Genomic DNA, 26,894 nt, shown 5'->3' with positions numbered 1-26,894 from the left:
AGTGACACTGAAGCAGGACTGCAGACATGACGCTAATCTCAGTGGAAGTCAGAAACATTTCTGAGCCTCTCAGCGTTTTTCAGCCTCCAAGATGAAATGGTACAATTGAAACTGCGGGAAAAGATGAGATGCGATACCTATTTCAGCGCTTTACGTGATTCTCTTTTTCTGTTTGTGGTCACTTAAAGTAATAGCAGCGAGCAAATATTTTTTTCAGTTGAAACAATTCGATGATTTTCCTTTGTAAGCATCACATTTTAAACAAAGCTGTGTATCTCACGTCCACATTTTTTTTCTCAAGTAGGTGACCTTTAACCTACGGTGGCACACCTGCATCACAGGAAGCTGTTAGCGGTAAGCAGTTGATCAGAGCCGTTGAGATGGCTTTATTTTTTGTTTGTTATAAAACAAAGCTTATTGTATGATCTGCAATGCACTGATGGCATTGCCAATGAAAGGGAGCCTGGGGCGGCATTTTAAAAACGGTTCACGTGAGCTACGAGAGTGACGATTCTGCACGTACGTGACTTTACACGCGACAAAGGTGCGTCCCTGCCTCCCTGTGTCCGGTCTCCCTCTAAGGTAAGCGATGATTTCTTCTTTTTTTTCTTTTTTTTTTAAACTAACCCAGACATCTACCTGCCTTGTATCTGGTTTAGTTTTCTGTTTCGTTTGTTATTGTGGCTTGGTTTAGTTTTCTGTTTCGTTTGTTATTGTGGCTTTTGCGCATCACGGCGTGCGCGCGCGCGAGTGTCTGCATGCGCGTGCGTGTACTGGTCGATCCCGGCAGTTAAAAAGTAGATTTTGAATCAAAAAAGGTCGGGCACCCCTGCTCTGTAGCCTGACCTGTGCCACAGAAAACTTTTTTTTTTGTCTGTCAAAACAAAGTTGAAGGCTCAAGGTTGTCCCATGTGACACACCACGCCTGCAGCTCTACAACAAGAGGGTGTTGCTTTTTTGGTTTTTTTTGAAGCTAATGTATTGTGACACTGAGTACAGACAGGCTTCAACAATGGATGATAGGATTACACTTATTGTTAAAGGGTAACGTGAGTTTGATTTGGGAGAGTGTCTGTGGGAATTGTTGTCCATTCTATCCATTAATCAGTATCAATATCAAAATGTATTGCTTGTGAACATTTATTCAGTACATCTCGATATTGAGAATTTGTCCCTCCTGTACATACTGTAGTGTATATGAAAGGCAAAAAGACATTTCAATATACTAAAAATGAAATTACAATGTGCAGTTTCATCATTAGTACATTAAGTACAGATTCTAATGAGGTCAGTCAAGTTGCTCTCAGGCCTCATTGTGCATGCTCTCTTTTCTGCTGACAGCGTTCGCTGATCGGAGGGACATCTTAAGCAAGTGCCAACAGCTTGTTTGGCAACAAAGCTGGCTTCGCGCATGTCTGAAGCCATGTAAGCAGAATAATTACAGAGGATGTATGGGAGATGGGGGTAGGGGGAGAACTGTACCCGAGTCAGCGGCAGCAGTGCTGGAGGTCACAGTTATGCAACAGCACGACTGTCGCAGCGTCACATAAGATGATACCCTCTACAGTATCCTCTTTGCTGAATGCCATGTTCTTGGAATTAAACAAAGCTGGCTAGGCATTCCCCTTTCGTTTATCGCCTTCTACTCTTAATGATTAAAAGTAAGTACAAGTTCTCTGCCACATTAGCCTGCTAGCATTGGCCACATCCGATCGCTGCACTTATGTGCACATAAGGGCATGTTGATGGCTATTTTCATACCTGATATTGTCAAGAGCATAGTTTTTAACCTGGATTTAAAAAAAATACACTTTATACCTGTGTTTTGAATCTTTAATCATTTATAATATTCACTCTGATAATAAAGGATACCAACAAATCGGGAACTGTATTATTATTATTATTATTATTATTGGGTGATTTTGAGGAGGCATATTATATCAAGGGTCGCATTATAAGAAAATTACTCACTCTGAAGACAGTTGACAGACATGTAATGGAAAATGAAGCGGAAGATGTTTTCAGAGTGATATGATCTCCTAGTTGTGTGTATAATGTGCGTTTACTTCCCCCCCCCTCCCCAAATTTTGTTTGAATTATCAATTCAAGTGGCAGTGCGCTTAAAAGGACTAATACCCAACTATGACTGGAAACCTACAGCACAAGATGCAGTTTGTTATTCCGACGCGAGTTCATAACTCGATATACTGCTGCGATCCTCACGAGACAGCTTTCAGCACACGAGGTGACATTCCCTCTCCGTGTGATTAAGAGAGTGCAGCGGGCCATTAATGGCATTCACTGCAGCGGCTAGGCTTTTTCGTGGGTTTCCTGTGAAAAAATGAGTTGGTCTAAGCCGACCAAATGGAACACTGGCCACTTTGTATGTAGAGGTGGAGGAAGGCCGTCACACACCAAATTATCATCCGCTGCATTTAAAAGTGTTCATCCAAATTTTTTTTTTTTTTTTTTTGAAAATCACTCTCTACCTTCCACTGGCATTGTGTTGATTATCAAGTTTTTATCAGTGGAAGACTCCATGTGTGATTTATGGCAGCGATACCTCATACACGCAAAACTAATCTAAAAAAGTGCTTAGCCATTCATGCGGGGGGGGGGGGGGGGGTCATTTGATCCTGTCGGATGTCATTTGCGAAGTTAAACCTTCAGTGGTGATTACCAGTAGGACATCACAGACTGTAACCTTAGCGACAGTCATTGCTAACGTAACGTAATAAATGTGTCACAGGACAATCCTCTACCGCTGACATTATCTGTCAACTTGCATCATGTAACCTCCTGCTGACAATATTTAATTGCATGATTGTTGGTTGCCACTCCTCTGCAACAACGGGGAACGAATGATAGCACAAGCAACAGCCGAGAAGAAACAACAACAAATCCCGGGCTGCCCTTTCTTATTTTTAGCTCTTCAGACCAAATTCGAACCCCTCTTGGTTCCAAATCATAAACCCAAACTTGGGTAAAAGTAACTCCATCTACATATACAACCACAACGTGAATAATGAAGTCAGACGGACACGAATGAACTTGAAACTCGAACGCATGAAGTCTTAGTTTTAAAGGAAAATATGTTTTTATTAGGAATAAAGTAAACCCATTCTGCTAATGTATAGCTACACACTTTGTTGACTGCAATTCTTCTATCGGGGTACAACTGCAGTTGGTCAGTATCTGCACGTAGAAAAATATGACTCCGAAAGAAACGTTCACACAGCTTGTTTAGTGGAGCATTGTAAAACCAAACAAAACCAAGCTATAGCAATAAAAAAAACCATCACAGGGCTGAAGAGGAAAAGGACACTGTATGAAGACCTGAAATAGTCGGATGTGTGTTATATGAGCAAAGTGCATAAGGTCAAACTCTGAGGCCATTTTTTGGTGAGGCGTGCTGCCAATAATCTCAGTCAAGACAAAATTATACTTATGTGTTAAAGGGGGAGGCAACCCAAACATATTTTTTTTCAAGGATATGTTCTATGCAAGGCCACTAGTTGAAACGCGGCATTCTGATAAATACTGCGTTTGTGCAATATGAGTTAAGCAGCAAAATCCACATGTTTTAGCCATCTCCGGGGGCGGCCATTTTGTCACTTCTGTCGACTGAAAATGACATCAAAACTACCCAGGGCTCAGATAACGACCAATCACAGCTCACCTGTTTTCTGAAGCTGAGCCGTGATTGGTCTTTACCTGAGCCCCGAGCAGTTGTGATGTCATTCTCAGTCGACAGAAGGGACAAAATGGCCGCCCCCAGAGATGGCTAAAAACGGGTTAACGAGATTAACTCTTATTCCACAAATGCGATATTAATCAGAATGCCGTGTATCAACTAGTGGGCCTGCTATGAAAATATTCTTGGAAAAAAATATCTTTGCGTTGACTTCCTCTATAAGAAATGTTTAAAAAAGTGGTTTCTATACAACAAGAAACAAATGTGCACTTACTTCCAGTGTCCTAAAGCATACGACAATCTTCTAAGGTGCAGCAGTGAATTAGCTATGACTTTCTAGTATGTACAACGTGAGTTTACATGCAAGAACTGCGATATAAGAAAACATATTGACAGGCAACAAGTAAACACAAAAGGCAGATGAAGAAGGAGAAACAGAAAAAAAATGGAATCTGTTCCTTTGTATAAAACTGTGAGGTCTGATTGCAGGGATGGCGAGGCCCCCGGTGGTCGAAACACAGTCACTAGTGTCTCATACCTCCATGTTTGATTTTCAACAATCATTCTTAACTTTAACATAAAGTATCTCAGAGAAGCAAAAGACAAAGCCGATTGAAACATTTGGCTTGAACTTGACACAAAGGAAAAAACACTCAGATCTGTTGAGTATGTTTCCTGGAAAAAGAGAAAAAAAAATCCCCTCAGCGTCAGTTAAGGTGGTCAAATATGTACATATTTCATTTTTTTCTCTTTTCAAATGTGTAGTATACATACAGCATATATAATCACAGTCTTTTTTTTTTTTTTTTTTTAACTTTAAGGTGATATTTACATGTGATACCTCCTACTCGTTTTGTCCCTTTTTGACCAATTGTATGCATTACAAATAATACCAGAAAATCACAATGTCCAAGCAAAGGTGTGTAACGAACAGAATGCTCATTATCATAAAAAGTTTACACCGAGATTACCGGTGCATTTTTTTAAATCACTGTTTAGTTTTAGTTGGCAGAATTGTGTAAAAATTGTGTGTCCACAAACCATTTCTGTTGAGTAGGACATTGGTTAAGGAGTAATTAAAACTTTATTTTATATTACCCGCTTTTGACTTCTAATTGCAAAAAAATGGGTAAGGTTTAGAATTTGTTGCGGATCCAAATTTGGGTTGTTTCGCCTTTGGGAGAGGTCCGTACATCCATGTCCTTCCTCATTAGGGTCGTGGGTGAACCGAAGCCAATCACAGCTGACTTTGGCGAGGGAGCCTGGACCGCTCGACCAGCCACACTCAATCAATGACTTCGAGGAGCAACTCCCTACTTTTGAGGAGCAACGTTTTGCGGGGTAATCTCAACACGGCCGGAATATGGAAAACTCCATACAGGATGGCTACAGCCAAGATTTGAACCCCCGACCTCCGAACCGTGAGGTCGACGGGCTAACGATCGCAAATGACTTGTGCTTAGTTTATGGCGCCTGAGCTGCTCCATTGAACAACAAGCGGCGGGAGTCATCCCCAGATGTCCAGAGCTAGCATTTTCCCTTCATCACATGGTACTTTCAAGTGGGCTCGAGATGGCGCCTTTTGTCCCGCCGTCTAGATGGAGCATCTTCGTTTATTGAGTCTCCTGTACACGCTGATGCTGTGCAGACCGGTGGACACTGAGCTGATGCCCGAGTGGGGCTGCAGACTGCACATGCAGCCGTTGGAGTGAAGAGGGTTGGAGAAGGCCTCTCCTTGCTCCATGTAGCTGTCAGAGTTGGAGAGGTCACGCGGGATGATCATCGGGATGGAGTATTGCAGTTTCTCTCTGCTCTTGTACCAAAGGCAAGAGCACATGGACTGGAAGTGAAGGACCTCGGCGTAAACGTTCCGCAGTCCCCGACTGGCCGCTCCTCCCCCGCCGCCTCCCATCGCGCTCCCCCCGACGCACCCGGACGCGGTGGAGGAAGGAGACGCTTGGTCGGCGGAGCAGCGCCCGCGTCCGCCGGCCTGGCCGTTATGGGCGAGTAGAGCTCGCTGCTCGGCATCCCTTTTCTCGTCCTCGGCGTTCATGGTCATGAAGCGGAGGACGACTAAGTTGAGGAAGGCTCCGATCACGGCCAGGCCGGTCAAGATGTAGATGAAGCTGAAGGCCACGTAGTCCAGCTTGTTCTGCAGAGCGTCGTCGCTTTGCAGCGCCACGTAGTCGCCGAAGCCGATGGTGGTGAGGGTGATGAAGCAGTAGTAGAAGGCGTGAAAGAAGCTCCAGCCCTCAAAGTGGGAGAAGGCAAAGGCCCCCGCGCACAGGGTGCTCACGCACGATATAAAACCCACCGTCACCATGTTGAACATGGAGACCTCGGTCCGCCGCATGCCAAGGCACTTCTTCAAGCGGTGGAGAAGAAAGCGAACAAAGGTGTTGATGCGTTCGCCCACGCTCTGGAACATGACCAAGGTGAGAGGGATGCCAAGGAGGGCATAGATCATGCAGAACACCTTCCCTCCATCCGTGCTGGGGGCCGCGTGGCCGTATCCTGCGGGACGGGGACAAAGACAGACGGTTACTGGGGCAGAACTAATGAAATCGACTGTCCGCGGCGCCGAGGCTGTGAGGGGCAAACCTGGCGAAAGCTGATTTGTATTCTTTGGACTCGTCGTCGGATCAATTGGGGAAAAAATGTCATTTCGCAGCGGCAGGATGAAATTGGAGATGAGGATGCACAGCAGTGTGGCGGGAATGGCCAAGTATTGGTGTCATGTACAGCAGAGAGAGCTTCAATAATTCATTGACAATTGTTCTCTGCGGAGTAGCCTCACCTAATCGGTGCTTTTGCACCTAATTAGCCCTTTGCTTTTTCTTTTTCTTTTCGGCATCTCAAATGAAAAGGCCGCCACAGGGTGTAGAGCTTGGATCTTGTTTTGTAGAAAGAAAGAGAAAATGACCCTGTACAACCACCTAGTCCTCTCCACTTTCATGCATTCTGCATAAAGTCTGCCTGCTTTTTAAACTGTTAGTTGTATTTCACCCAAAACACGTTTAAGTCAATAAAAAAGGAAGGTTATTTAACTCCTGTTTGTCTATATGTATAAAATAGGCTACAGTATTTTTTACATTTCAAATACAATATATATTTTCTTTACACAAAAAAAGGGCACCCGACTGAATTACTGTTCTTTTCTTTTACAAGAGAGGGAAAAGCACATTGTTCAGGTGTGGCTCAGCTGTCAGGTGATATCGACAGCACTGCGTCACTGGATTGACGGCGGTGCTCTTCAACAGCAGTCGCGGGAGCTGCAGGCCACAAGCCTCGGCGGTCCCATTGCTGTGTGTAATATTGAAGAGGTCCTCATCCCCTTTTCCCCATGTTGCCGCTCTGGCGACAGTGAGAAAGTTCTCATGGGACGGAACGTCTCCAGGGCATCTTGATTGAAGCCACCGGAGCTGCTCGGTCTAGGAGGATCCAAATGTGTGCTGTTGAAAAGTGAAGTGCTTCATTTGTCGAAGTGATGAAAGAGAGGATTTGATTGAATAAAAACCCTGCGGCCTTTTGGAAAGATTCATTTTGCATATGGCGCATTAGTGGTTAGCGCATCTGCCTCGCAGGTTCGGCGTTCAGATCTCAGCACCTGTGTGCGGTTTACATGTTCTTCCCAATCCTGCATGTGTTTTCTCCTCTCAAAATAATCATAATTATATTAATACTAATATCAATAACAGCTTAAACTTTCAAGAGACCCAAAGACAATAAATGGAGAAGTAGCAAGCATTGCTAGCCGGCTAGCTTGACAGCGAACAACTGCGTGATGAAACATTGCAGTCAAGTTTAATTTAATTCACCGGATGCTTTAGATCTTTACATGATATTTGCAATAATGAGGGTCTGGCTACAATTTGCCAGTCTTTCACAAAAACAAAGATTTTCTGGAGAAAAAACGTGTTTCCTCTTAAAACGAGCTAATTGTGTCGATTTGTGCTACCTAAAAATAGTATCAATCACTCTGCCTCAACCTGAGGCTGCGGCTTGTCTCATAACCTCATTTTTGTAATCATCATGTGAATGGCAATATGGAAATTGCGTAACATTTGTGCTAAGAGCCTTTCAAAGATGTATTATGCAAAACTAACAAGCAGCACAGGTGCACCAGAGTCACCTCTGTCACCCTCCTCACTGCTGCCTCTCATTAGTGGTTGGACTGCTTAAGCCTTAAAATCATCATTTAAGATCCTCATTGCACATCATCTTCACAGAGAGGGCAAAAAAAAAAATCATTAAAAAAAAAAAATCCTGGACATTGAATTAAATACATTTGAAGATTTTTTTTTGTTTTTTTTAAACCTCTAATTTAGTTCCTCTCACATTTATTTAATCCCGAGCACTGGGTTAATCTTTCTGGTCTTGTCAGTGCTTGTTTGTCACATAGATAAACGCCACCCCGGGTACTTGAAGACAAAACACCACCCACTGCATCCCGCGTCTTGATTACACTCATTAATTAGGCAACTCCACGCGTGTGCTTTCAAAGGACATCAGAAGAATGGCATCACGTCAATTGGCTTGGTCTCAAGCACACGTGTCATTCAATTATAGTCTCATCGAGCACTTCGGGCCTCGATTGTTCTTCACATCAAAACACAGTCCAGAGCATATTCATCAAGCCGAACACTTCTCGGGAAAATTTGTTTTCCATACGGGGTGGGGGATGAGGTGTATTGGGGTGAGAATAAAGGTTTAAATTTGGCAAGAATGAAGTCAAAATATGAAGAGGTTAAAGATGCAATACATGTAAAAAGAAATAAATCAGTTTTTTTTTTTTTTTTCGAGAAACAAATCTGATATCATCTATCTCTCTCTAGATACACTCTAAAAAACAGTTTGTTGAAAAATAACACAATTTTGGGTCGAAAATGGACCGACCCATTACTTTCTGGTTTGTTTTTGCAAAAAATGGGTTGTTTTGTATAAAACAGCCCAATGCAAGAAGGTGGGTCAAATTGACACAATTAGTGGATTGGTCCATTTTTGACCCAAAATTGCGTTCTTTTGAACGGACCTGTTTTTAGAGTGTGCCTTGTAATATCACAACATTATATTGGAACCACAAAAAATTAAGACGTTATTGACAATAATCAGTCCGCAAATTATCCATTCTACTTTAGACCAGTGAGCCCCAAGAGAGAGCCTCAGGTGTCCCACAGAAAATGATCCAGTTCGACTCAATTAAGCAAAATGATTTTAATTGACTACAGATAATGTAATATTTGATCATCAATATGTATAGTGACATGCAAAACAATGAAATGCTCTTCTACTTGATGACTGAAGGGCCAATTAATCTGTGGAACCACCTGCTGCCTTTTATACAGCAGATTTGTGTTCAACAGGCCAAGATTTCACATAAAGTGATTTTTTTTTTTTTTTTAATTATACATTGTCAATTGAGAAAGATTCTACTGTACATTTTGTGACATTTTTGTTTGGAGTATGCCATGGAATTTTTCAAATGCAAAATATGTGCCTTGATTGAATGAAGGTTGGATTGCATGTTATTTTCTACAACCGCAAGTGTGCTCAGCACCACGGCTCCACTTGAGACAGGGGCGGCAAAGGTGGAAACTGGAGGCCTCTGGATATTGTTGTCTGTGTATAGTTGCACCAGCGTAATTAAAGGATAAAGCGTCTCAGGTGACTGATTGAATTCAACGCAGTGTTTACAAGAAAAGGGGGGCCGATTAAGGGAGCTTTAAAAAAAAATGTTTACAGTGCATTTAGCATAAATTAAGCATTTCCTTGTCACAACTGTTACGTTTGTCTTTTTTCTTTTGTATTTCTTTGACAAGTCCATCTGGTAAAAAAAAGTTGATAGAAACATTTTCAAAAAGCATAGGCATTTTTAGATTGAAGTTTTGCCATCTCAAGTAGCCGTTTTTGATACAAATACTGTGTCGAAGGTATAGCATGTATATAGTCTCTGAATGTGAGCACACCTGAGACCTGAGTTAATTTTATTCATTGAATGTTGCGTAGTTGTTTTTCTGTTCACCCATCATCAAACAACAAAAGACCGCTAACGTTATTGGTGACATGCAGTCGGTTGCAGGACTGCATTTTGACCATACAGGTGGTCTTGTGTGTGACGTCACTCTTTATCTACGTTTACAGCGCCCTTTAAAAGGCCACGCATATCATGGAATGTTCCGCACGACTGCAAATAAACACGGATTGCGTTCGTATCACTTTGGAACAGGCTGCCTTTTTTTTTGCGCTGGGGCCCGCTCACTTTCCCGGGCTGCTTTTTTTTTTTTGTTTTTCTTCCACGGCTAGCTTTCATCTCCGGCCGTAGCCGGCCAAAGACATCAGTGCCCGACCCTTCAGATTGTAACCGACCACCAAACGACACAAGTGCATAAGATGACTACGATAGCAGATTTTCCCACATTTCGACCCACAGACAGACTTCGTCTCTTAACCGCAGACACCCCCAACTCCACACGACCCCGTCGTATGTTTACTTTGGCACTCAAACACAGCTTTGGTCCCCTGAATCTCACTCCATTACATTTCTGACTTTTGACCCGAGGCCTTCTTGGCAGCTGCGGCGAAAAGAGCATGTGAGCGCAAACAGTGAATTTCGAGGAATATCAGAACAAGAATTAGAGCCGATGTTTTATTTTTAGTGCGTTATGCCACGGAAACGTTTGACGTTTAACTCGGTTTAGCCTGACAACAAAGTATCGGTAGTTTGGACCTGGGAGGGATCTTGTCCGACAAAAACATTCACGCAAATATTCATCGATTCGTCTTTGTGCGTGCGACCATTTAAGCTTCTGTTTCGCTCTCACCGTAAAAATAAAACATGGTCCAGTTCCGTGCGTACTCCTCAGGTTCCTTTTTAGGGGATATGAAAAGAAAACTTGGCAGACGTGAAGTTTTCCATGAGCTCAGCAAGCGAGCTATTCCAAGTGGAGTGTGAGATCTCGACGAGGGGCTGACTAATTAAATAAATCACGGGATTTATGGAACTGATACACGCTGGATGCAAACTTGTTTGAAAAGTCACAACACAGCTGGGCTGAAAGGCGGTTCGCATCAACATCGGACGCGGGGGATGGAGGCGACGAGTGAAGGGTCAATGAGGACGGGAAAGATGAAAGGACATATAGGAGAGATTTAGGAAGTATGGGGGGAAAAAAAATCCAGGAGGGAGGTTTCTGTCGTTGACATGGCGATGTCAGACTTTCGGTGGTCTATTGTGGACCAGCCAGGACACCTTTTGTATTGTTTCAGCGTGTTGGTCTGGATGATACTGTTCGGATTGCATGTTGTAAGAATTAACACGGTTGATTTAGCAAAACAAGCAAATAGTAACTTTAAGGCCCATTTCGGCAAAAGCAAATATTTGAGTCATGGGCTTTTAACAGGTCATCTCAAAGTACTGGCGGATCTGTTTTCAAGTGCTCCATTTGGGCTTTCAAAGTGCGCCCGTGTGGGCAGACTCGAGAGGAAAAAGTGAAGAGAAAGAGAGCATGTTGTATAATGAGATACTGGGGTTTCAAATAGTTTCTTTTGTAACGCTGCCAACATACACAATACATGCAATGAAAATACACGAGCTCACAAGGCCCACGTGATCATCCTTGAGGGGAAAAAAAAAATAGACAAAGCTTAGGGATGCAGTTGCACTATATAGACAGGAGTATTCAAACACATTTCGTAATCAATAAATAAATCACTCGGGAGTCAGGCTAGAATCCTTAATTTCTGTTTTAATTGCTGGGTTGTTTTATTTTGGGTTAATTATTTTGACTCAGCAGATGGAGTTGAAGATTGCATTTGGGCGAGCTGATGAGTTGAACCTGGACACCTTTTTTGACAGTATTGTTGTGTACTTAAGTTCAATGTAAAATTTGAAAATATTGCTGATAAAATGATTTTTAAACACAGCTGTACTTCCGAGATTGGCTCAGTCCCTTTTAGACCCAGCGCTGGTTTCCCCCAAATATGGGTTACTTTTGACCCAGAAGTTTTGAAAATGCAGGGGCTGGCATTCTTTCTTCAATACATATTGTTTTGAGTTTTACCATATGGCAATAGTGCTTCTGAAATAAAAAATATTTAAAATAGACCCATGTAATAAATAAACAGAAAGAGAGTAAAAAGAAGCAGCACTTGGGCTAAAAAAAAAAATCCATCTTAAAGCGGAGGTCAAGCCAAACATATTTTTTTCAAGAATATGTTCTGTGCAAGCCCACTAGTTGAAACACGGCATTCTGATAAATATTGTGTTTGTGGAATAATAGTCGCTCCACCTGTTTTTTAGCCATCTCTGGGGGCGGCCATTTTGTCACGTCTGTCGACAGAAAATGACATCACAACTACTCAGGACTCAGGTAACGACCAATCACGGCTGACTTGTTTTCTAAAGCTGAGCCGCGATTGGTCCTTATCTGAGCGCTGAGCATCTGTGATGTCATTTTTAGTCAACAGAAGTGACAAAATGGCCGCCCCCTGAAATGGCTAAAAATGGATGGATTAACTCTTATTCCACAAATACAATATTTATCAGAATGCCTTTTTTCAACTGGTGGGCTTGCATAGAACATATTCTTTAAAAAAAATATGTTTGGGTTGATTTCCCTTTTAAGTATAATCAAAGTAACAAATCCTATGAGTCGAGCCCAATGTAATCTCATACTGTTATTTCCCGCTTTGTTTGATGGAAATTTGGTGCGCAAAATTAGCTGTCTCATTTCTCCAGCGTTTTCTCACTTCACTTTTATTTCCCACCCCCCTCCATCACCCTCCCTGCGTGTATGCCTTTCTGTTTTTCGGGCTCTCACCTGCCTGACACCTGATTCCGACGATATGTGCCAACAGTTGGGCATAAAACTGGTCCCGCGGCTTTTAGGGAGCAGATGCTGTCCTCAAGTGACATGCGCTGGCAATGTAACCGGGCGCATGACACACCGATCGGTTTACCGAGTGAAAGCGTTAATGCAATATGGAGAAAGGCTGGTTTAAAAAGGGACACCGAGATAAACATCAAAGCCCGGCAGAACAAATGACATTGTGTGCATTAAGCGGGAAGTCGAATTGGACGCATTACGTGTTCAGGAGTTTTTATCGGTGCGTAGTTACAAAAGCACTTACTATCTAAATAATCATTATAGAGTTGTGAAGTCCTGGATGGCGCAACTGACGATATTTAAAAAGTAGAAAGCATTTGTCTTTTTTTTTTTTAATCTATTTCCATTATTCTAGTTCCATTATTGACTGTCACCAATGTAATAGTTGTAGGAGGAAAAATTCAAATCCGCACAAATGTATGCGTCTCGTAACTGTGTGTGTCAGGTGGTTAGGCCGCCTTTTTGTGGGACGACCACTGCCTTGGGCGAACCAGATGGCGAGTGCTGACAGACAGGCGTGGAGCCGCTCCACCTTCACTCAGTCTGCAGCTTCACCTTACCCGGACGGGTCGCACGGAAACTGAATATCCATCTGTGGCAAGACTTAATATAAATGACATCTTGGACTTACCTTATACATCATTAACGAGGAAATCAACACAAACATATTTTTTTTCTAGAATATGTTCCCGGCAGGCCCACTCGTTTAAAACGCGACATTCTGATTAATATTGCGTTTGTGGAATATGAGTTAGGCAGCCAAATCCACCCGTTTTCAGCCATCTCAGGGGGCGGCCATTTTGTCACTTCTGTCGACTGAAGATGACATCACAACGACCAATCACGGCCATTTTGTCACTTCTGTCGACTGAAAATGACATCACAACGACCAATCACGGCTGACATGTATTCTGAAGCTGAGCCGTGATTGGTCGTTGTGATGTCATTTTCAGTTGACAGAAGTGACAAAATGGCCGCCCCCTGAGATGGCTAAAAACGGGTGGATTAACTCTTATTCCACAAGCGCAATATTTATCAGAATGCTGTGTTTCAACTAGTGGTCTTGCACAGAACATATTCTTGAAAAAAATATGTTTGGGTTGACTTCAGCTTTAATGTTATACTGCGGCCGACAAGAGGTTTTTGCAAAGAGTTTCATGATAAAAAAAATGTCATAGTAAGTCTCAAGCGCTCTTTTTTTTCACCACAGCTGCATCTATTGGATGCTGAGTCACTGAAGTGAAATTAAAATCCTCAATCCGCGCTTCTCCTCGGATCTGCTCCAATATGTCAAAGCTTGTCTCTAAGACCATACATTACCCGTCTCCAAATTTCACTGCATTAATTTTTTTCAATGTAATTTTGCCAATTAAAAATGAAACATACTGCATTAGCGTACCTTGAGAGGTAATCAACTGAGGCAAGTGTGGAATGTTTGTCTGCTAGGCCAATTGAGAAAATGCTAGCTTATCTTGACTTTTCAGTCCTGGAGTCCCTGCACACTTTTGAATACATTTACATTTGAAATTGATTTTTGAGCAATTCTTGTAAAAAGCCACTCGTGGTAATTGCCATTCGTCACCATTCGCACCCCCGTAGCCTGTGGACAGGAAGCCGAGGAGCCATCCCTTGTGATGGTTGTGATATTGGCATTACTTGAGAATGAAAAAGGCTCACAGTGTGTTGTTTTTGCCCAAGGTTATCTAAGTGTTTGTATTTCTATTTTCACACCTACTTAATGTGTACTCATAAAATTGCACTACGATGGCGGCCCTCAAACACAAGTCACCTGTGACTGTTATTGTTATTACCATCAGGCCCCTGTGTGTGACAGTTCCACTTCATTCAGGTTGGCTTGTTGAGATATTAGGCAGATGCTAAAGACAAATTGGAAAACAAATTCCCCTCGGAGATCGTATATAAGCAGACGAGCCGCAGTTGCTTGCTGCTGTCAGAGCAAATCACTACGGTGCTGTGAGCAACTTGGAGTAGACATGATGAAGTCTTTTCCAATTACTATCCATTTGGAAATGGACATTTATTTACGCAGACCTGCAAAATTGACTCAAGTTTTATTTTAGCCTGGTAAGAGAATTTATTGACTCGCTCGGAACACGTTCAGGTAAAAGATCATAGAGTCTGTATGCAATGGAATGGCATGGCAAGATCAACTCATTTTTTAATTTTTTTTTTTTATTTAGCATTTGTCGTATTAGATATATTTTAAAAAGCAGCTTCTAACCAGACACAATCAGACTCATGAACAATTGACATCACAATCTGTCAGCAACACTGTACAATATTTCTTTTGTAATCCCGCTCACTTGACTGTTTACACTGTGCAATATCTCAACAACCTACGATACTTGGATAGTCAAATGCCTGCATCTTTGCACTTTTTTTTTTTTTTTTGGGCGCAAACTAGACTATTACTATTGCCGGGCTCGAAAACACTCAAGAGTTTTTTTTTGTAATATACGAAACCATATAAAATATATGAAGCAAAAATAAGTTAGTGGTTGAATAGAACAGAACTTTGTGTTGATGGAGGTTAATAAGCGGCAGCGATGAAGATAAAATTTTAAAGAATTCAGAGGAGACTGACAAAATAAATTGAAATCTGGGAAGCAGTCATCAAGACCTTTTGATTTGCCGTATGACTCAAGGTGGTCATGACAAGACGCTAAAAAATAAAATCTAAAAACTTCCATTTAAAGAATAGCACGTCCTCTTTTTCACCTATAATCCTACTGTGGCGCCGACTAGGTTTGATGTGGAAATACCTGTGCCCGATTTTTGGGTGCGGGTAGAGAATCTGCTGTAAGCATAACTGTGCTATCACCGAAATGCTTTGGAGACGGCGCTAAGTGCTCCGGGCGGCATATCAAAACGCAGTCAGCTGATATGAAACCCCCCACCCAGCCACTACCCTGCGAGAAAATTGTGTGTGAGAGCTGCATTTCATGATACTGCGCCTTCCCCGGGGAGGAATTCTCTACGGTGCTTGTGCGACTGTGTATTTGCTTTTTTATGTCACGCAGAGACTCGTTTTATTTGTGTTTGAAGACTTCAATTGTGTAGGAGACATTAAAGTGCTCCAAAATGCCATTTGGGTTTTAGAGGAGGCTATTGTGTTCAATATTTATTCGTACCCAGTTATATTGGTGTGTGTATATATATATATATATATATATATATATATATATATATATATATATATATATATATATATATATATATATATTCCTTTTTACATGCGGCTGGATTACTGGAATGTTCTCTACTTTGGAGTCAGCCAGCAATTCCTCAAATGTCTCCAGTTGGTTCAAAATGGGACTTGCTTGCCTCTTAACTGGAACACAAAAGGGAGCACATACACTTTCTGCTATGCAGGCCTCCCTCCACTGGCTGCCTGTGAAATTTCAAGATTGGGCGATTTGTTTTGAAATCTCTAAATGGCGCTCCATCCCGACACTCCCCAGGCCAGCTGTTCCTGCAGGTACCAAAGTCTAAGCAGAAGCTCAGAGGGGATAAAGCTTTTTTTTTTTTTCTATTGCTGGTCCCAAACAATGAAATGATCTCATATGTGCATATTAGACAAGACCCCTCGCTGTCCAACTTTAAAACCCGCCATAAAACTCATTTTTATTCCTCGGCTATCAACGCAGCATGAGACTCCGTCCTTGTTTTTAGTGGCTTTGTTGACTTTGTTATTGTTTTGAAATTCAGTAAAGTGTTTTTACACTTGCTATTTCCTCATTGACTTGGTCTTTTTCTAAATGAAAGAGGAAGATTGAGGTTTTTTTTTTGTTTTTACATTTCGAGTATTGAGTATTTAACATATTTTTACAATTGTATGTATGTATGCATGCATTTGAACCCCAAAAATTAAAATGTCACTTTGTACAGTTGATTATCTGCCTTTTGTCTGCACGAATAGCTTCATCAAGCAAATCGAAAACCAATGAAGCAAACCTGCTGCACACATTCATTCCCATTAGCATTTAAACATTTCCTCAGAGGACTCTAATCCATTTCAAACTAACGTTGATGGTGATTGCATCAAAGGACAAAAAGTGATGAGATGCTTTTCCGACACCCGATTCTGCACTTTTACTAAGAAAAAGACAAAAAAAGTGGCAGCACGTGAAACATCTCACACCGCTCGGGAAATCTATACTCGCTGGATGTAGTTGTGTGCACAACAAGTTCAATGATAATTTAATATTGTGAGGGGGGTGATGGGAAGGCATATTGATCTTAATAATTGCACCTTGGGTTGTATAACATTGTATAGGTGGAAATATCTGAATGAATAAACAAAAAAAAAAGACACATCGTCAAAGTTTCCCTTTGTGTTTCTTTCCTTTTTTTTTTTTTTGTGTTCGCAACCTTTGGTGGAAAAAGTTTGCAAACCCCTACTACTGTATAAGTTCATAAAATAAATATTAAGTATGATTTGTTTTTACCCGCACTGGGAAGCGTGTTATTTAAATGAATGCTGACTTTTGGTTTGAATGTACACGCATAAAACAAAGCCTGTTTAAAAAGCTGTAATTTGTTAAATTCACCGACAGCTGTGTTTTGTTTTACGACGCTAACAACGCATTCGATTTCAGTCTACAAGCAAATGTATTTTGTTATTGTTTAACAAGAGCGTCCGACATTTACATCCTGTGCTTTTAAGGCTCCTTAACACAGTTTCCTTCGCACTTCCTGTCTCTTATCATTTCCACTTTTATGACTTTGATTCATCTTGTGTACTTTATAAAATATCCCCCCTGTAATTATTCCACTGTGAGCAAAATGTTTCTATGAACCCTGCTCTTTTCTTGTAAACGTTCTCTTACGGCAAGCAGGAACTGCAGCTTTAATCCAATCATTGTTCTGGGAATGGTAACCAAAGTGTCTACGCACAACTCACGTTCTCAATACCTTTCCTTTTCGGGCCACGAGAGGAGAAGCAGAGAGACTGGACAGTCACGTGAACGCAGAAGGAGGCTTCTACGCACTTAGCTTCATGCCACATCCCTGGAGTGATGAGCTTGTTTTGGGAGTGATTAGGGAAATGGTAAAAGATAAAACAGAATTATATCCAAAGGCCCCAAAAATGTTTCTTTCTAAAATTACAACTACTGCTACTACTACTAATATTAATAATAATAATAACAATAATTATTCACACAATATACACCGGCAGAATTAGGACATTAAAGCTTAAATCACTTGTTTGCGTGTAGGCACATAAGTCATGTTCCAGGGCATGAGATTCTAGGTATCCTTCCTTTCACATGAAAAAAAAAAAAAGATAAGAGTTCAGAGGAGCCCGTTCGTTAGAGTAAAGCTTATTCTTCATGTCCGTCATGAGGTGTATATTTATAACCCGGAATAAGGTCAGAAGGGAGCTTCAAGTTAAACACACTCAGCTCTCACTACCGTGCGCTATTTGGTTTGGTTAAACTCCAATCACGACGATCCGGCTGGAGCGCGGAGTCTAATAAATACAAATGTTTTGTTTAGAGAGTCAGGCAACTTTCCATTGAGGCCGCGGAGCATAAAGCAGACGTACAAGAGGCCACTCGTGTGAGTCACGTGAAGTGAGCAGCAGCAAGCCCGAGTCACTCCCGTCAGCATTCGGAGCTTTGCTATACACTACCTATGATTCACAACACGAGCGTAAGAATTTCCATGACGTCATACTTTCCATGTAAAGGCATTGAAGGTAAAAAAAAAAAAGTGCATAGAAGTTAGATGCAAAATGAGTTTGGGATGAAAGCTACAAACCGCTTGCAAAATATCAAAATAAAATGCCTTATATTGATGAAATCCAATGCAAACAACAATTTACAAGATTATACAGCAATATAAGCATGTGTACAAATCTTAAATGGCATTTTCCATGTTTACATTCGAACTGCCAAATGCACAAAACGGATCAAATTCAAGTTTTTTTTGTTTTTTTTTAAATCTCATCAAAATGTAGCGCCTACCCATAATGATAACAATAATAAAAATACTACCACTTATAGTGCTAGTGATAATAAAGTGCATTTAATTTTTAATTTAATTTTGTATGAAATCCTACAAAATCACCACGAGGACAATTTGCACGACATGATTGTTCGCAGGTGGCGCCACAAATGGGAAGCTCCAAGCCGCCAACCTCTGTCATTGTCTTTCCCTATTGAACACATGAATAAGCATTATGTTCTGGGCAAACACATAACAATGCAATGTGAATCTCATAAACCAAAAGAGACTTGCAGCTTTGTTCTTAAATATATATATTTTTATATTTATTTAAATCAACAAAGTCTTTATGTTCTCACGATGTACCAGCAATAATGACCTTTATATAATTTCAAAGAATTACAGGTCAAAGTTTGAAGCGGTTAATGGCAGTGGCGGAAAGTTACAAATATTTCTTGTATATGAGACTATACTTAAAGATGAAGTCAATCCAGACATATTTTTTTCCAAAATATGTTCTATGCAAGCCCACCAGTTGAAACAAGGCATTCTGATAAATATTGCGTTGTAGAAAAAGAGTTAATCCACTCGTTTTTAGCCATCTCTGGGGGCGGCCATTTTGTCACTTCTTTCGACAGAAATGACAAGATGGCCGCCTCCTGAGATGGCAAAAAAACGGGTCTATTTTGCTGCTTAACTCATATTCCACAACCGCAATATTAATCAGAATGCCGTGTTTCAATTAATCCTGCTGGGAACGTATTCTTGAAATGAATATGTTTGGGTTGATTTCCATCTTAAGTAGATGTTCTCAAAATGGACTTTTCGCATTGCGCACTGTCACTGCTGTTTGCCAGACAGTAACCGTCTCTCACGTTGCATTCTTGCTAGTGAGTCCGTATGGCCAATCTGTGAATGTGGAATTTGTTCTTATAGGCCCTGCTTGTAAACTGTTACCTGCTTCATTGGAAATCATTGAGCGGACAAGCTAAGTGCTATTCCATCCAATAAATCTCTCCGAGCTTCCACTTTCCACTCTGTTTGTGGACACACTCTCAAGCTCACACCAATGAAACTTTTCCCACTGACCACCCATCTTGACTCATGCCGCATTCTAGACTGCTGGGAAGAAGGAAATATGCAGACGGGTTGTTCGTACTCCAAATCAAAACTATTGTAGTGGATATTTTAAGATGTCTTTGCTTTTTGAACTAGAGCTCACCCAAAAAAAAAACCAGCATTAGTCATCATTTAAGTCCTTTTAGTGGCATCTCCGAGGCATAAATGACTCAGAAACACGGAGGCCATTTATTCGTTAACTGCGCGGTTCAAGAGAACAACGTATGTCATCCCGTTCTCAAGGTCCGTTGTGTCATTTCAAGGATAGGACATGTATTATTTCCAAAACATCCATTTGTTAATGCAATAGCCGCACGTCATATTGCGTCATTGTGTCCGCCCATCAAGAGCAAGATGTCATTAGGCGGAAAGTGGCCCTACTGAGTGCTGAGAGACGAGCAATCCCGCTAATGCTATTATCGCCTGTCGGAATTGTTTTTAATTGTACGTAATAGCAGCACTAAAGCTTCTAACAAAATGTGCAGCGAAGTAGCAATTTTATCAGCCCTAACACAAAGGGGATTTTATTTGACATTTTTAGTCCATTAGAAAATATTTACCGCTTATTTTTGTTTGTTTTTTTGTAATCCCTTTGTATGTTTTGCGTCTGCCAGCAATGTCTTTATTTACTGCTTTTCTTGTCGGAAGGAAATTTGGAACCTGTTCGAAATTTGACGGCAAAAAGAGAAACTGTTTGCGAACTTTAACGAACCCTGACGAAAAACATTTGCTACGTTCGCTAGCACTCGCAGTCGCAAGAGTTTGCCTACCCAGTTAACTTCTGAGATCCATCGCCCTCTGCGCAATTGATCGAGGTGGAAAAGTTATACCCTCGCACTCAAACACTTACTGCGCTAACCTCCGATGCTAAGTGAATAATAATGACGATGCTAATGTAAGTACTTATTACAATTAAAAATGTATAGCTAGCCCCTCTAAATATGCAACCGCTAGCAATGTTACCACAGCGTATGACAATCGAAGAGGGACAAATTGTACGCATTTTATTCATCCATCATTCGTGTAAAGCAGCATTCGATTGCGTGACCGAGCGAGTGCTCGCTGCATTCCACACGCTCTGTTTCAGCGCGCTTTGCATCCATTCTGAGTTGGGCCTTTTAGACAAAGTAAACATTCGAAAGTAGTGGCTGTTTTCAGATTGAAAAAGTAAAATGGCCGAAAAATAAATACTCATGTACAGAAACCTGGAAAATGGGAAGATGACAGGGTGGATGACTGGATCGATTTTTACAAATCGCACCCACATGGTATCCGCGCAGTAACAAATGAATTCAGTGAAGCAATGTTTGTACACAAATAGTTACTATGCACAAATATGTAATTTTGACATATGACAAAATGCTATTTTTCTTCAAACCGTAGGCGTGCATGTGCTCCCTGTCAAAAAATAACTAAAGGCACACATACAACAACACAAGTACCTCGCATGTTTTTGATCTGACGCCTTTTGTGGACATCAGATAACAGCCAAAGGATGTGAACCGTAAGTCACTTCTCATGTTTGTCCTCTGCCCGACCTTCATGTGCGGTCGCACATGGGACACGTGGCCGCCGGTTTCCCCACACGGACGATCGGCCTAAGCCTTTCGTTTTTGCCATACGAGCCTCTCCAACACACGTAGCGCAATCTCCTGCAATCTTAAGAGCGTTTGCTTTCTCATAACTCATTTGTTTTCCTCCTCGCGTGTCAATGGACACCCAGGAGAGCAGGAAGTGATGACTGATTAGAGCTTCTTCTCTTCTGCTCACTTATGGTATCAAAATATACTGATCATTTTTCCCCATATTGATTTTACTGAATATCGGTTACAAGCTTTTAAAAAAAAAAAAAAAAATTGTAGTTGAAAAATACGATGAATCGCGATTAATTACGGAAACTTTTGCGATTAATTAGTTTAAAAATTTTAACCGTTTGACAGCACTAATAGCACTAATATATATAATATATTATTATCTATATTATTTATATATTATATATATATATATATATATATATTATTTGCCAAGCGTCGGCCACTTGTCTTTGTATCGTTTCTTCTTTTTGCCAAACCACATGCAACTGACTTGCTGCTGCTGTTTGATCTTCTATTGTTTTTTTTTTTTCTCCCAGCTACTGCGGCTTTCTGCCGCAATCCAAAAACATGAATTTCGGATGAGTATAAAGCTCTAAATTATCCATAGGTGTGAATGTGAGTGCGTTAGTCTATACGTGCCTTGCGATTGACTAGCAACAAGTCCAGTCAAGCTGGGATGGGCTCCAGCTCACCCATGACCCTAATGAGGACAAGTCATATCAAAAAATAGAAAAAAGGCTTAGGATATGGTTGGATGGATGCATGATTTTGAGTGATTCTCCTGCAGTGTACTCACACAGTCCTCACACCAACTTTGTCACCTCTGGGGAGACTAATGCGTAAGACCTCATTTAAAAAACGACTGTATTAGAACTTCAAAGAATATCCCAGGGAAAATGAGCTTTATGGCTATTTTTATATATTGCTTCTCAGTCGTGCTCAGGAGGACTGGTATAAAATGCTTAAATATGACCATCTTGACAATAGGTCATTGCTGCTTGATCTTGAGTGAGTTCAGCGTCAAAACTGCGAGCCACAAGGCCGATGGAACAGTCTGCCGCTGGTGTTGTCATTAATATGCAATGGCAGCTTGGAACACCAATCACCGTGCGTTTGCAGCAGCCGCAGGGTTCACAGTTACAGAAGACCCGGGGTGGGATTGTATGCAATTAGCCGCTCGCGTCTGATTGGGTTACAAGCCACAGGTCAGTCTTGCCTTGGCCCCTAAACACAAGAAGACTCGCTGGTAAGGTGGTGCCGAAGATTAAAAATGAAGCACATGAGCGCAAATTCTCCGCTTAAAGGTTTTACACTCGCTTTAAAAAGTAATGAAACCAAGCCGAAACTAATGATACGCGTTCTGGTTTCATTTGTAACTCATTCACTGCCAGACATTTTCAGACCCTCTTTTACTCTAACGTTTTGAAAAAAAGGATAAATAAACTCCTGGGATTGAATGGCTGGACTGCGAAAAGACAAAGATATACGTCAATGGCAGTGAATGAGATAATAGACGGCCCTAGCCTTAAAATCAGTTTTTGAGGCTAATGTAATGCAAACAGTCGCCAAAGGAAAGGATCGTTTCTAATAAAAAAGTCTGCAGGGCATTTTAGAGCTGGGATAACACAAGCAGAAGGGAATCAACACCAACATTTTCATCTTCTCCTAATCGTGGCTTTTTAATCCTGAGCGGCATAATTTGTGATTAGGGTGCATTTGTATTTCAAGCGGCACTGCAGCTGCAGCACATTTTTGACTTTAAGGTGACCCCCGATGCTGTAATTCTTCCAAATGCTCCAAGCTCAATAAGCTGTGATGTGGAACAATGATGTCTATTTTTAAAGGTGTCCTCGCAACTGGCTTTTGCGAGGCCGGGCAGACACAACACGTTCGCATGGCTGTGCTGGAGTTCGAGCATATCTCGCGCCATTGTCAACATGTGTGTAGTATGTTTGTATTATGACCCCATTTCATATCATTCGTTATTTTCAGGGATGACTTGACACGTATATCGCTATTTTTCATTTGAATATAAAAACTGGAAAATTAATAGTTCTCATTAAAGGGAAGTCAACCCCCCCAAAAAACTGCTTTACAAGAATATGTTGCTTTATGATATGCGCCTTCACTAGTTAGCTTCAGCAAAGCCTGAGATGGCTAAAAACAGGTGGAATTTGCTCCTTAACTCACATTCCACAAACGCAATATTAATCAGAATGACAAGTTTAGACTACAGTGAAGGCGCATTGAACATATTCTTGTGAAGACATTTTTCGGGGGGGGGGGGGGGGTTGACTATCTTTATAAGAGCAACATGTAACTCGTGTGAGCAAATAAAAGGTGATGTTTTGATGAAAAGGTTACACAAGAAATACTTATAAAATAAATATTTGTGAACAATATTTAAAAAAAAAAGTCAAAATTACAACTCCACATTGCTAATTCCAAAAATATGGAATCAATACAAGTGATTTTGAGTCATTGCATAAAGTACTGAACTACTGTGTTGTTGTTGTTGCCTTGACCCCCCCCAATTAAATGTAAAGTTTAACTAATCATTTCATGTTCAGTTTTATTAATTCAGTCATTTGTGTATCGATTTTATTTAAATTTGTTTTTTTTGTGGTTTAATGATACATAGCGTCCTGTGAAAAACACTTATGTCTAATTTTTTCATTTTTTTAAAATTTTCATGTTAGTGCGATGTCTGTAAAGCGGAAACACTATTCACGTAAACATAAGAAAACTGAAAAAAAAATGGAGATAGTGTTTTTCACATGACAGCGACGATAAGCTCTATTTATGTGATTGTTTCATCACTTTTGAGTAGCATTCCTTTTCACAGTATGTATTATGTGTATATTGGTTAATTATTCCTCTAAAGACGACTACTTAAGTGGTTTTCTGCTCCCATGTCATGAATCACTGTCGTGGACACCTGTGGTGCGTCCTATTGATTGCAAGAGTTTGCAGCGATGTTTTCAAGCGCACGTGTTTTCATCATATCCCACGCAGCCGACTTGTTGTTCTCCCGTGTGCCACGCAACTCAACAAGTCCCCCCCCCCCCCCCCCCCTCTTCCCTCTCAAAACAGGACGGTCGACTTGCCTATGGTGGTGATGACAGTGATGGCGAAATAAAAGGAGCCGGCGAATTTCCACTGCACGCCGGCTTTGTGCGGCTTGAACTGCAGCACCGCCTTCTCCAGCTTGTCAAAGTCCACCGCGGACAGGTTGAAGGTGTGGAGCAGCTCGCTGCGGCGCAGGGACACCTCTCGCCCCTCGCTCGTCTCCGTCTGCGACTCCAGCGCGTCGAAAATCGCCGCGCCCACCATCAGGTAGGTGAAGGTGCAGATGATGAGGGCCAGGGTCCGCACGTTTTGCCTCTTCATGTCTGCGGCGTGTCAGGGGGACGGGTCGAGAGCGAGCGCGGGTCTGGACGACGGGGAGCTGGGCTGGTTCATGGCTGGGCTGCTCTTCTGAGGGGGGGCGGGGGGGCGAGCTCCGCGTTATACTTTATGAGGCGGGAGCTGTCCGTTCAGCACTACCCCCCACCTTGCATCTCGGCCCTGCCTCCACCTACTCCCCACCCCGTGTGGCACATGTGACCAGAAAGGAAAATAATCCACATTTCAAACACTGGTGTGAAGTCAGTTTTATTGTGTTAAATGCTCAGACTCGGTCGTTTGTTTTTGTTTTTGTTTTTTAACCATTCTTTCTCACAAATTTAGCAGTTGATTGCAGAAGTGACTTGAGTACAGTATACCTTGACTTACAAGTAAATTTAATTTTGTTTTGTGCTTTGAGTTGCGAGCAAAAATGGGGACATACGAGTAAGCTTCAGGCACTCGGCCACCAGATGGCAGCAGTGCACTTCACCCAATCTGTCAGTTCACGTTGGTGACTTTGAAGCCAAAGTGCAGGTGCAGTTGTTTTGTGCTCACATTTTCCATTCCTGCCAATTAAAAAAAAAAACATAAAAAAAAAAAAAAAGTTGACTTGCAATGCTGTGCACTGTAGTTCGTTGTGAGAGTCTGGCTTGTGAGCTGTGGCCTACAGCAGCTCCTTGCAAGTGTTCTCATTTTGCATTTGACTGTTTATCCCCTTCAATAAAAGGCTGAAAGTGCTTTGGCGACTGTGGCTCGCATGTGAGGGCATTAGTACCGTAAAGGTGGGGTTTTGAAATGATTTGTTCAACGGTTATGGTTTAGCTGGAAATGACACATGAATGCCTAAAAACTATTTTTTATGTGAACTATATCAGTAAAAAATTATGCCAGTAGGTTAGGCCAAATATGAAGCTGTTATAATGAACTTTGGTAATGAATGTGTCTATTGTCTTATTTTCATTGAAAAAAAAAATTTCTTTACATCAGGATTTTCTATTATTCAATATCTTAACTTCCACACAATGAGCCATGCCAGAAATAGCTGTGACTCCAACAACCAGGTCAGTCAAGTCAACTGTGCCTGAGCTCGCCCAAATCCTCCAATCAAATGCTGGATTTCCGTAGGCACCCGCCCAATCAATACATTGCTTAATCCATGACACTTTGATGACAACAGAAGCTTTGAAAGCCCCCACCCCACTGTGCCTGCCAAACATTGTGAAAATTTGTCATCATATTGTCAGGGCTCTCATCCTTGACTCATCTGTTTTATTGCTGACACAGCATCAGAGCCAAAATCATGTCACGATGAACTTCCTGAAGACTTTTGAGACCGGATCGGGGCAAGGTTGACAAGTCTGGGACAAAATCAGGAGCCGTTCCTGAAGCAGTGCCTTTCTGTGACTCTTCCAGTCTCTCTCCGCTTCACCCCACTTATCTCTGAAGACTTCCTGTTCGCAAATGCTCAGCAAGCTGCGGCCTTGGTCACATGACGTCCATATTGAGTTGTTCATACGTGCGCGTCACGTTTCGTTTTGCGGTCGTCGTCGGCGCCGGAGGTTTCGAGGACCGACTCAAATACGGCTGGAGAGCACATTATGTAACGACATAATACAGTACGAGGACATCCTTAAGGCAAAGCCGCTGAGACAAGGAGCCATCAAAGTCCCTCACTCCATCCGTCCATGAGTCTTAACTCCCGAGTTGCAAAGCATCCTGGGAAAGGGTGCCCTTCAGCTTCAACGGCGCCCGCAGCTTGCCGCTGACATTCAATTAAAAGACTCTTTTGCTCTGCCTTCATGACTCCGTCGCTGCTCCGCTTAATTATTAGCCATGCTACACCTGCGCTTGTCTTCTGGAAGAAAGCAAGTGGCAGATAATCACAGTCATCGATTATCTGTGCGTGTGTACCCCATTTCAATACTCATTCGCGGTTCACTGGTCATTTCAGAAAAGAACAGAAAGTGGTCCGGTTGAACCCTTTCATGCACAGTGGTCACTACAGTGGACAGCTATTTAAAAGTTGCTTTCGCCGATATTAATTAAAATTTTTAAAAAATATTTTAACCCTTTCAAGCATTAATTATGATTTGATGTAATTATTTGAAATATAAATATATTTTTTGATTAATTAATATAGGCGAAAGCAACTTTTAAATAGCTGTCCACTGTAGTGACCGCTGTGCATGAAAGGGTTGAAAAAAAAAAAAAAACAGTGGATGACTGTGAGCGTGGCTGGCAGGC

General features: G+C 41.6%; 1 protein-coding gene and 1 long non-coding RNA gene across 2 annotated transcripts; one reads left to right on the top strand and one right to left on the bottom strand.

Moving 5' to 3' along the window:
• Window positions 1–333: 333 nt before the first annotated feature.
• Window positions 334–26,678, top strand: LOC147128075 (uncharacterized). The gene is made up of 3 exons (XR_015083856.1): window positions 334–582; window positions 24,357–24,599; window positions 25,935–26,678. It is a non-coding gene; the product is annotated as an uncharacterized LOC147128075 (long non-coding RNA).
• kcnk3a (potassium channel, subfamily K, member 3a) lies at window positions 3,799–24,730 on the bottom strand. The gene is made up of 2 exons (XM_086018785.1): window positions 24,371–24,730; window positions 3,799–6,208 (listed from the first exon to the last, which is right to left on the bottom strand). Exons 1-2 carry the CDS (start codon window positions 24,651–24,653, stop codon window positions 5,289–5,291), a joined length of 1,203 nt encoding a protein of 400 aa, XP_085874911.1. The 5' UTR covers window positions 24,654–24,730; the 3' UTR covers window positions 3,799–5,288.
• Window positions 26,679–26,894: the final 216 nt, after the last annotated feature.

This window comes from Filicampus tigris, chromosome 20, assembly GCF_054856515.1.
Source record: "Filicampus tigris isolate MCC_2025a chromosome 20, RoL_Ftig_1.0, whole genome shotgun sequence".
NCBI lineage: Eukaryota > Metazoa > Chordata > Actinopteri > Syngnathiformes > Syngnathidae > Filicampus > Filicampus tigris.
The sequence above is the reverse complement of the archived record's forward strand: the minus strand, read 5'-3'. Positions and strand labels throughout refer to the sequence as shown.